The sequence below is a fragment of the Microplitis demolitor genome, chromosome 7 (genome assembly GCF_026212275.2).
Source record: "Microplitis demolitor isolate Queensland-Clemson2020A chromosome 7, iyMicDemo2.1a, whole genome shotgun sequence".
NCBI classification, from domain to species: domain Eukaryota; kingdom Metazoa; phylum Arthropoda; class Insecta; order Hymenoptera; family Braconidae; genus Microplitis; species Microplitis demolitor.
The window spans coordinates 2332566-2345275 of NC_068551.1; the positions used below are offsets into that span (position 1 = coordinate 2332566).

At 37.8% G+C, this 12710-nt stretch overlaps 1 protein-coding gene across 6 annotated transcripts in view; it reads right to left on the reverse strand.

The window, feature by feature from the left end:
• The window catches only part of LOC103571062 (uncharacterized), a 31284-nt gene that overhangs the window by 16496 nt on the left and 2078 nt on the right, over positions 1–12710 (reverse strand). For 2 of the 6 annotated variants that reach the window (XM_053740824.1, XM_053740823.1), the window contains exons 1-2: positions 7056–7116; positions 466–550 (exon numbers count right to left, since the gene is read on the reverse strand). In XM_053740824.1, the coding sequence (XP_053596799.1) occupies positions 466–550; positions 7056–7101 (131 nt within the window). In that variant the 5' untranslated portion in view covers positions 7102–7116. Of the gene's footprint in view, positions 1–388; positions 551–7055; positions 7117–10715; positions 10874–12710 lie in introns of those variants that run through there. The other 4 variants (XM_014442505.2, XM_014442503.2, XM_014442507.2 and 1 more) reach the window with 4 other exon arrangements.

Here is a 12710-nt window from a genome sequence, read left to right on the forward strand (position 1 = left end):
GCTTTTAAATCAGGAATATCGAGCAGGATGAGACGTCAAGTTTACACAAGAGTTTTTTAGCCTTTATACTTTTTTTTCAGCTGGCTCTTTACCTCTTACTCTTGCTCTTCAACGTTTGCCGGCGTCATACACCACCTATAGACGGTGTGGGTACCGAAAAAATATTAAAAGAGACCTATAAGCGACACGCCTGTGGTGAAATTAAAATGAGAAAGATGAGACAAGAGATTACTATTATTTTTTTCCAATGTCTCTTTTTCTAACGTACCGTACATACATTAAGTTCATGCTTTATACTTAAATAATAATAATAATAATAATAATAATAATAATAATAATAATAATAATAATAATAATAATAATAATAATAATAATAAAATGCACGTACGAACTACACATGGTGGATGCTTGTATGCTAGACACATCAATAATTTTTTATAATGGTGTGGGTGATATTGTACATACGTATACTTACTCCGGGGCGGGATTTCTCCAGCGCTGTGTGCCAGCACGCGCCATCGAGCATCAACAGCGAGCTCGTGACAACAATCTGAAACAAATAATTAATACTGCTTGAGTATATGCATATATATAGATGTATATATAAGTTTACTTAATTAAAATAGAAATATCTTTATTAATATTTTTTATTGGAGCAATGAATATCAACTTGCAATGTTTATAATTAATTTCTCTGGTAATTTGTTATTATTTTTTTTTATTTAATTAATAATTAATTAAAAGTAAATATGAATTAAAGTTCGGGGTAAAAAATTATTCAATTAATGCCCGGCGACCTATATTTCAGGTGAAAAAAATTTCGATGAGAATAAAAGCATGCGCGTAATAAAAATAACCGAGTAAATATGAAAAAAAATTATATTAAACTAGAGGACTAGAGGAAAAAATTTTAACGAGGCATTGCTAAGTGTAATCTTGAAAGGTTGGTAAATAAAAAAAATACAAATTTAGGTAAATAAGAAACTTATGCTCATGTAAAGAGAACCTACGATTAATGAAATTTAATGTTAATATAGAAGAAAAGAAAATGTGATGTAAATAAAAAATTTAATAATCCCATGTTCTCGTAAGTGAAACTACGGTATAAAATATAGACGAGAAGGTATATGATATTGTAAAATATTTATTTCAAGGAGATATTACTCAAAACAAATATAAATAAAATATCCATAAATTTGTCGAGTAAGCTTTACACAACTTTTGAGTAAGAGATTACAGTCTACTTGTTTTAATGGTTTTAAAATCCTATGATTTGTATTAAATAAATGCCGACAGATTTACTTTTTAAAATAAAATGATTTATCCCAAGACGGCAGATTTGCCAAAGAGCTTGTCGGTCTTCCGGGCTGACTCAACTACTACTCAGCCCTCAAATCATCCGAGCTGGAGTATTTGTTCCGAATAGTTTATAATGCAAATACTAAGACGCAATGTCGCATAGCTACGGGTACATTTTTCGAGCACTCTAGATACTCTTCCAAGTATACAGTACTGTTAAAATATCCCGCGAGTCCTCTTACGTAAGAGAATTGCCCAAGTATTTATAAATTCCCTGGTGCATTCAGCACTTTTTTCAATAGCTCTCCGACTTGTCGATTTTCTATCTCACTCTCCCTCGCAGTCTTTGGTTTATTTGTTTTCGTTTTTTCGTTTTCGCTTTCATTCTCGCTCCCTAAAAAACTCCAGAGATAAATATTAAATTCCCTGACCAGTTGTCAAAGTTACCTCGCACAGTTTAATTTAAATGTATTCGTCTCAACGTGCACACAAGTGCTGAAGCTCAAGGTTTTACTGTATAGTATCGCGCCCTTACACTTATTCACCCACGTGATTGCCTTTTGAATTTTTAACGAAATACTAACCAACACCACCGGCTGACACCGACTTAACTACACCCAGATAGAGTACAGGGGCCAGCCGAGTAGCCGACACGAGTAGCTGAGTGTGTAGATATAGAGGGAGGTTTGCTGATGATAGACGAAAGACGTAAGCGTTGAGAAGGGTGTACACATCCTTACCAGACCCCTCGCAAAAAAAAAAATAAAAAAGTCGCCGTCTTTCCCCTACCAATTTTTATCTTCATCTTTCCCTCCATGTCTCTATTTCTTTCTCTTTCACTCTCAGTAATTCTCTACTACGTCTTGCTCTATCTCCATCTCCACATCCGGCATAATCTGACTGCATGTACGAGTCACGAGGGAGAATGAAGCTAACAGCGGACAATATAGCGACGTATATGGAAACGCAGACAAGCAGCAGCACCAGCAGCAACAGCGAAAGTCTCAGCATTTATGTATTGGCTTTATTGTGCCTCGGAGAGATCGCCGGGCTGGAAAACGTATACTCACTACTATATTTTACAGTTCTCGTATGACATAATTCTCTTCAGACCCAGCCTTCGAGCCGAGTAAAGACCCAAGGCCAATTTTTAGTGATCCAAGTACACAGATAAAAATACATTTCATCATACGAGATTAATTATCGAGACCATAAAATATCAAAACAAACAAACAAATAATAAACAATATTTTTTGTTTGATGAGTTTTCTTTCACAACAACCAGCACCAGATAATACCAGCATGATTGGCAGATAAAATATATCTGGGCCGTGTACAGTTATAACAACAACGCAGTTGTCTGTTGGATAGAAATACAATAATAAATCCTTGCTACATGATATAACCTCTGCAAAGGGTTATAAATTCAAAGGAAATGAGCTTTATAACGCCTATGAGTTACTTCTCCTCAGCGACTTATAAGTTGCGATATAATACTCGTAGTCTATTCTGCTCTCAGCTCGATTCTGTGTAGTAATAATAATACATATACTTAATACTATACAAGTAGTACATATATGTAGTAGTACTACGATGATGATGTATATGATAGTATTGGCGCGCGTGTTTATTACACAACGATGGAGTTGAGTTGAGGCTTAAAACTCGGTACCCAACCGGAGAAAGTACAAGTCGATGCTCTTGGTTTAGCTTCTTTTGCTCTTATAGTACTCAGTATCTTTGCTGCAAGAGTAACTGTATCTCACAGCATAAAATCTATGTATATCCGTTTGGCTGCGCTGGATTCAAATAATGCTCTCTTAGTTATTATTCTCCGGGTTCCCGGCTCAATATTGACCGCAATATTTAATTACGTCAAATAACCAGAACAACTTTTCAGTTTCCTCGTTTCTTATTTTACATTATTTACGATACGATACCATAATTCATCAACCGAATCCTGTAACAACCAGATAACCATAGAAAATATTATTAAAGCATTTTAATTATCTGCGTAGAATATCACTTACTGTCTGCGTTATTTTTTTTAACGCTGTTAATGATATTGGATTAATAATGATAAAGGTCCCTCGTTGATTACAGCAGTATAATCTCTAGGCTCGAGATTATTTGCGGAGCACCGAAAATACAGCGACGTAATAGCGTCGTGTGTTTCATGTGGAATTGCGCAACTTATTTCTCGGGCGGAGGTTCATGTGTACACTCTTTCTGGCCCTCTTTATCTTGCTCTCGAGTTTGCTGCTCGCTTTCTCACTTGCACTGCTGCTGGTTTATTTGCTTTCATGTATTAGTAGTATAGATATGTAGTAAACCAAAGCTTGCATATAACAGTGTGTTGTTGTTAGTACCGAAGGTAAACCCGTATCCACCCACGCGCTGCCACGACCCACACTAAACTCTCAGTCTCCGTTCGTGTACATGTCGAATCCAAAACGCACGTCTGGAACGAGCATTCTCTTTTTATTTTTTATTATTATTTTTCTTCATACTTCTCTTCTGCCTTTTTCTTCTCTTCTTATTCTTTTTCTATCCACTTCTTTTAGCTGGTTCGGTAAAATTGCAACAGCAATTTTGGCGTAATATCTGTGAGAGCACGTGAAAAAACTCTGAAGAATCTTGAGGATTTAAATAATAAAAATATTTAGTAAATAAAAAGTTTGAAATTACAATTAAAATTAAGAAGTAAATTAATAAGTAAATAAAAATATGGCAATATACATTTTTAATTAATAAAATAATGAATAAGATCCGGAGTTTTCTCCTCATTATACGTTAATTTTCGTGTCTCCAAGTTTCTTTATTGTCTTTCTGGTGTTTACTGTTGTGCCCGGATTCGCCGAGTTACCTGTTTAGTATACAACAATAAAATACGCACACACTCACACACATGGATGCACATAATGACGAAAAAGGCGTCCGTCCGTGTACGCCAATTGCAATAGTAAAGTTAAGATCTAGACAACCGAAAGGACGTTTTCAACGGCATTACAGGAAGCAAGTAAATGTGCTGGAGCTAAAGATTCCCAGCCCAGACGTTTTACCGAGCTTCCGGTATTGTCAGTTAGGAAAAAGAAATGAATAGAGTTTAAAAAAAAAAAAAATAAATAAATAAGTAAGTAAATATAAAAAAGAAAAAAAAACAATAAAGAAAGTGCCTTGTAGTCCAAGTACTCGTTGTCGTCAGTTGAGCGAGTTCGTACACCCGTTCAAGAGGCCAGTTCCCTGCTCACCTTCTCTTACTCTCTCCAGGTCTTTTTCTCTCTTTATTTTTTACCGTAAGAGATCCAAAGAAAGGAACGCGAGTGGATGATTATCCGCGGGGTAGCCCCTTTCCCACGTGGATTGCGCGATTTACGGGAATTTGCTGTTTTGACTTTCATATAGAGTAGATATATATAGAGACAGAGCTGGCATAGGAATAAGTGTACCCTGGATGCAGGTGCATAGGTCTTGGTATTATGCGCCTCGCCTAGTGTGTATACTGCAATGTAGTGTGATTACTGGAAAAAGGCACGCTGAAAGTTTATGAGACTTCTCTCGTCTGCTGTTGTATGTACATGTACGCCCGTCTCTCCGGTGTGTACATCGTTGCTAGCAAAGAGCACTTGTATACTTGAATCTCTGCTTGGCTCAGCTTTTTTTGTTTTACCTTTCTCTCGTTTTTATATTTTTTCTTTTTATTTCTCTTTCACTGGCAACAGTAGCTGGATGATAAAAAATCATGTCGTGTCATCGACGTGCCAGGTATTATTTTCTATACTTTACAAGACTTTTAAAGACTGAATGACATGAGACTACTAATTAACCTGATGCCTAGAACACTGTAGTTGGATACAATAAAAAACAGATTGTATCTGTTACTATTGAATTTTTTGACTCGTCAAATTGGAGCACTGGTGAAAGAGCTCGTTGCTATCCCGGCTGTTATTACTGGAACTGAAACTGGCACTGCTATTGGTGCTGGTGCTGGTATTAGTATTGGTGCTGCTGATGCTGATGCTGCTGCTGCTGTAAAGAGCATTTGCGTTATTTTATTTTATCCGAGACCTTTACGGGCAATAAACGAGGTAACTTTGTACGAGCAATAATCGAGTTTACTTGGGAGTAAACCTTCTGAACTATTAATTTAGTTGCGACTCGGTGAGTTCGGAAACGAAAACAACATATTCAACCTGAAAATTCAGCGAATCCATGGAAAGTGGAAATCTAAGAAAATAAAATTTTCCGGACTTCGAAGAAATTCTATAGAAGTTCTATCGACAGTCGGGACTCACGGGTTTATGCTAATAAAAAATTTTTTTTCACACTTCTGAGATATTCAATAGAAATTCAACAGAAAATCGAGACTCGCGGGCTGTAAAGAGCATCCGCATTATTATATTTTATTCGAGACCTTTACGGGCAATAAACGAGGCAACTTTGCACGGGCAATAATCGAGTTTACTTGAGAGTAAACCTCCTGAACTATTAATTTAGTTGTGATTCGGGAATCGGGAAACGAAAACAACGCATACAACCCGGAAATTCGGCGAATTCGCGGAAAGTTAGGGCTCGAGTTGAAGAGCGAGAGAGAGGAAAAGAGAGAAAGAGGATGAAGAAGCTTGGCGGAGTCGTGGGGGCTAAAGTCTCGTGGATCGATCGTGCGTAGCGAAGCGCAAATGCTCAACCAGACTAAACGAATACTGCTGTCGGATTGTTGTTACTACTGTTATGTACTGTCCATTTATTCTGGCCATCCAATGCTTGACAGTCAAGTCAGTCAGTGCTGATTGTGCATTGAATTGCAGTTTCATTATTTTTTTCTCTTATTGGCTACACAGATACATTTTTTTAATTTATACTTTTTTCTGCGAGCACCGCACTGCAATTTCGCCCAGATGACAATTAGTCGTGTACTTGTAGATTGAAAGTGGCAAACCAGTTGGATCTGATTTCAATGAGGATTATTTCCTCGTGGATTGCCTCCTATGAATTAGAAATAAAATAAAAAATAATTGCCGATTGAGTATGTGTGTGCGCAATTGAAATCGATCTCTAAACCGACTGCTGGACAATTCTGCGGCCAGAGTCCGACAAAAAGGACAGTGGCTACATACAACAAAAAAGACCAACTGGAGCAGGAAAATACATATGAAAAAAAAAAAAAAAAAAAAAAAAAAAAAAAAAAATACCTCAACAAGTAAAAATACGAATGGAAGAGGTAAACGACCCCATGTACTTCTTCATTTACTTTTTTTTACGCCTCCTCTGTATTTTTTTCAACGTCGATGTACATACACCAGAGGTCCGCTTTTTTTTTCTCAAGAGAGCGACAAACTATAAAGTTGACATCACGAAGCTTTTCTTTGGAGTTTTCCAACCAGTCTATACTTTAAGTACAAGCAAAAGATGCTGCTGCAGTAGCAAGTAGTAAGTAGTAAGCAGAAGAGTCTGAGAATTATATTATCCAGCAGCTTCCATTACAGCAAAGAATTTGAAAATTTACAACAACTTTACTTTAAGATAAATTGAGAGACACTTTTGTGTATAACTATTTCAATGCACCATGCTAAAACTTTATTCTTTTCATATTATTAAAATTAAGGACAAAAAAGCGAATACAAAAAAGTGTTTCCCAACTTAAAAAGCATTTCATACGAGCTTAATGTGTTTTCCCATAACGCCTGAGAGCGTCTGAAATTTAAAAAAGGAGCCTGCACCTGGATACCACAACACTACATCATTAAACGGCTTACCCAGCGTTTTAGAGTAATCAACGGATTTAACGATACCAGAATACATCAGTAACACCGAAAAATGATAAATGCAGTCTGAAACAGTGCATAATCCCGATGTTAATTTTTCGCACAATCGAGCACACAAATACCAAAGCGTCGCGATCGCGATAAATAACGTATCGTTTAATCCACAGCAGACTGTGTGACCAACAACATGCAGGCACGATTCCACTCAACGCGATTGACTGACACAGTTCATCCTGTTGACGGTTTAAAATAAAAACAACAACAGAGACGAGCAAAAGCTGTTACGATAACGACATGGTCACGGTTGACGGATAAGCTCGGAGCGAATGTACCAGCCAGTAGAGAAGTTAAGTAGTAGAACAAGCTCACCGTGGCCCGATAAACCGCGGCAGACCGTAGCGTGCCAGTGACTGGTTGTATATAAGGCTTTTCAGGGCCTCGGTACGTACGTCGTCAACACGTCGTCGTTATATAGGTACTACTCTCTTCGCGTCGTATCGAGTAAAGAGTAGAGTAGTTACTACGTGTACAGAGGCGCCATGTCTAAGTAAGTGTAGCGTACGCCGTGTCGTGAGTAAAGAGTGAGAAGGATATACTTATATATGTATGTATATATATGTAATGTATGTAGAGTGAAATGGTTAAATAAAAGACAGAGATAGCGGGCAAGAGTAACGGGTGTCGGGGCCACGGCGTCTGACGAGGGCGAGCTGCTATAACCATTACATTACATGGCAAGAGCTGAAAAGAGAATAAAATTTTTCTCGGGTGTACGGTTGTCAAACCAAGGAGCGACCGACCGACCGAAGAACGGGCATCTTAGAGAATCTATACCTCGGCAAACCGCCAGCTCATCTCTGCGAAAGACAATTGTGTGTCTGGAAAAGTATTAAAAAATATGAGTGTGTTTATGTGAATTTATAGTCAAGGCTCAATGTATATGTATGCATTTATATGTCTCAATTGCATGTATAAGTTGTAAAGAGATAGGTGAGATAAGGAATATAAGCATGTTTACCGAATAAAGGTCCAATTGAGAGCTGATTTTCGTTGAGCTGTGTATTCCCCTCAGTCGTGTATACGCTGTATAAATACGATTCCGTAGAGTTTTCTCTGGTATAAATGCCCTGTCCCTGGCCCCGACGTCACACAGCACACAGCATTAAATCAGCAGGGTTCCCAAGTGCCCATAAAAGCTGCACAGCGACGAAAATCCTCCCTAAGAAGGCAGGGAAAGTATCACCGATTCGAGGGTGAGCAGACGACGGCCAATCGATTTTCGGATTGATACTACAGCCAAAAGAAAGTTCATGGTATTGTGTGTATATATATGTATGAAAAGATACATTGGTGGAAAGGGAGCAGAAAAGCTTTCTCCTGATTCTTCTGTTGGCGCACTCAACGCCCGTCTCACATATCCGAGATTTCCATGTTTTATCCAAAATTGATACGAATTGATTGATTCTCGAGTAGAGAACGAGCGAGCAAGGGCCCGTTAACGGGGTTTATATCTTCACCAACGGCTTGCATATGCAGCGCATGTCGTGTGGAAATGAAGGGGTTTATCTGCATGTTGATGCCAGGAGCTAGCGGAAAGACCGAGAGAATGCAAGTGGAATGAGGCGTTGAGAAATTTACGACCGCATCCATATATATATAGATGTATAGATGTATATATATATTTTGGGATATTGAGGATGAAGTATATATAGAATAGATAGAAGAACGAGTAAATGAAAAATTTAAGGATTAATTCAGGATCCCCGGTTACTATCAGTTATTAGGTAGCAGAACGAATGGACGAAAGAGTGAAAAGAGGTAGAAAAAGCAGATAAAGAATATGAAAAGTAAAAAGAAGATGAAGGAGCAAAAGCTCGTTAGCTGTATCCTTCTGGTTCGGCAAATGCACTTGACGCTTTGTATCCTCCTCTCAATCTCTCTGCTCTTTCGTTCTACTTGGGTGTCTATTGTATCGTAGGATAGATGAGGGACCAATTATACGGAATCACCTCTCTCTATTTCATTACAGTTTTATCTCTTCCTCACTCTTAACTTGTCCGCTCAGATGTATATATATATATTTACACACTCTTTACTCTCTGGCATTGACAAAAGCGCACGCGAGATTACGGGCCCTGATGGGATTATCCTTCATCGCCTGGTGAGTCGCGAGACTATTGTTCCACCGTTACGTGGAAACACTTGGACCTGTTTTTTTTTCCGTATACCCCTTACGCGACAGCTTATTAAAGCGTCTCATTTGTTCGCACCAAACCATATATATTTTTTCTACTAATGCTTTTATTATGATGTAATAGCATTATTCTTATGAGCAGGGCCATTAATATACATCCACATATAATCCATAATTCATAGCAGCACAATAATAATAATAGTATTCTATAATGACAAAAAATACACAGCTGCTTATTATAGAGCAGACCAAAAGCTAAAGCAAGCCAGATTCCAATATATTGATCGCATATTAATCACAATTTAACGCTAAGTGCTTTATATATATGTGTATAATAACTAAGGACAGAACATATTGCCCTAATTTTGAAAGTCATTATTGTCTAAGCTAAAAAATAATGCCGTGAAAAACGAAGCATGATTTATTAACTCAACCCGAATAAATCTGGCTCTTATATCTTGCGTGCCTCGGATTTATCGCCTCTACCAATAAGACCCTTGGCCCTGACTAGCTATATAATAAAAAAAAGCAACATTTTATATAGATAAATATCCATATCCCCGAAGCCATCTATTCGAGCCAGTGACTCGAGATTTTTTCATTGGTTTTAACAAGACGCTGGCGGGCACAATCTAGATGATTTGAAATAAATTATCCGAGTGGTTAATAGTGCCACGAAAGCTCTCAGAGTCTATCGGGCTATCGGGTATTTCAATTAGATTGTCGTCAAATTTTCCATTACACTGTTCGATAACCCGTTTGATTATTCAGTATCACGGGGGAGGTGAAACAGAATTAGGAGTGGCTGTTAATCGTTCTATAAACGCAATCCGTCGGTATTAGTGCACTGGGGTTGATGGATTATTACAAACGTCACAACGTTTACAGACGGTGTATTACGGGACGGGGTTCAGACCAGCAGCGGTCGGGACTCGCCGTCAGCGTGTGACCTGAGTATGAACACGAGACCGGGTTGTGGAGTAAAAACGTACAAGTGTAGTATCATCTGAATAGTACGATCAATGAATAAGTTCAATAACCTTAAATCCACTTGACGGACCTAGAGAGTAGTGACTTGTGCGCTACACTAGCCTCCAAAAACTAAAATAGATATCGACGTTTTCGTATGCTACACTTGAGCGATATTAAACTTTCAAAAGGCTCCATTTTACTCGATGCTGCTGAGTGGCACTCTCTTCGTCTCTATCCTCATCATCTCTTTTTGCTATCTCTTTTTTTTATTTATTTATTTTTTCGCTGTTTATTTCACTCGTAGTCTATGCTTCAACCCCCTTTTTATCCACTACTTTTCGCTGTATTCTTCCTCATTCATCTGCATAATTTATAGCTGTATACTTGTGGAAAATATATTTCATACTCCAGCATCCAAATACACATATATATATTACTTAGTTTCACTGCGTAAGAATAAAATGTATTAAAACGTTTAAAATTACCTCTTTAATAATTGCTGACGTTTACCAACTTGCGTTATCTTCTCCATTCAGCGATTTTTTATTTTCCATAATTCAAATATTTTTTTTATTCACAAGCAAATAACGTACTCGGAGTCAATTACAACCACGTGATTCTCGAAAGCGGTTTTTGAAATTATCTGTGGGATTTAAAAAAAAAAAAAAATTATAATTAACGACAGGTGTAACTTTTATAATCACAAACACACAATAGAGTAGCAGGTGACGCGGGTGGCCGTCAACCCCAGATGTAAGTTACGAAAATAATTTCATAGGAATTACGTGACTTTGCTGGTAAGAGAAGCAGCGACAGATAAGGGTTGAAAGGACACACAGAAAACACTCACTTACTAGTGATTATGGTGGTGTTAGTGGGCAGTGTAATAGTGATTGTATATCGACGCGTTACCCGCGGGTGTTCAGAGAAGACTGTTAGCCCCCAAGGGGGGTTGGCATGGTTTTAGCTGCTCTCTCGTAGCAGTAGAGGAAAGAGATGTGGGTGAAAGTGGTGGCGTCGGCGCGAGGGATCAGCGAAAAGGTGCGCCAACACCCGCTGCCGGTAGATAGACAAGAGTAGTAGATCGTAGTGTACTAGTAGTATAGTAGTATAGTATTATATTGGAGACGAAGACCGAGTTTGAGTTGGAGTTGGAGACGAAGACGAAGAGCAAGCTTGCGCGCAATGGATAGAGTACTCGGGGGATTTCACCCGGACCCATACACAGAACCGCCTGATTCCTAATCCCGAATTCGTCTGAGGGGACTAAGAAGAAGGGAAGAATTGTTAAGAAAAAATAAACAAAAAATTGTTAAAATAAATATAAATATAAAACGGAATAATAAATGATGTAAAACAAAATAACGGAATAAATTTATAGAGAGGTAAAAAATATTAAGAGATGAAAAGTTCAAGGTGGTTACTTTATTTCCTCTTATTTTTATAACCTTTTACTTGTTTTATTATTATTTTATTTTATATATATTCTACGACAAGTTACTCATTTTTATTTTATTTATCCCTGATTTAACTTTGAATATTATAAATGTACGAGGGTTGAATTCATCCAGCTGTTGCTGCAATTTGTCGATACTAAAAGACGTAATAACAAAATAGAAAAAAAAGAAGAAAAGAAAAAAAAAAATGAAGCTTGATTAAATGTCAAGTGAGATTATGTGAGTTGAATATATATTTTAATAAAGAATGAAATGACAAATGTATATTGGTTAAATCACTAATGAAATGGAAAGACGAGTGACCGTGGAAATAGACGAGACAATAGATATTCGAGAGATCGACACTGAGGATTTCAGGTGATTTATTTTATCATTATATATATTAATATATCACACATACATTTTCCGTATTAATGGACTTGGTTATGAAAGCAATTTAATTTAGATTTAGAATGTATCGGCGGATCTATTAGTACATTACAGAGGCCAATCAATGATGATTACGGAGATGAAAGTTGCTGTGGGCGGGCAATCTGGTGTCATCCGGCGATTCGTAACACCCGGGTCTACAATCCTCTTTCAATGTGCGTTAAAATAATCACCTGGTCGAGTCTGATGTGGCTATTGACGTGTTTGACATTAGTAATGGTCACTTTTTCTACGATGTACTTCCTAATGGACAAGTTAATGCTACCCGGTGGGACCTTATTCGGACTATTCTGGCTGGTCGTCGTCGCCTACGCACTCGGTTGGAGTCTCACGTACATCCCGTACCTCCATATACCGCCAGTCTTTGGTATGCTGTTGGCAGGAATTATTTTCCGTAGCACTGGATTCTACCAAATCCACGACCACATTAGCTTCGATACCACCACCAAGATTAGGACATTCTGCGTGACTTTTGTAATGATCAGAGCCGGGCTTCAGCTGACGACAACTGCACTGAGAAGCCAGCCTGTTTTTCTACTGAAACTAGGACTGCTGCCGTCGACAGTTGAAATTTTGACAATTAGTCTCTGCAGT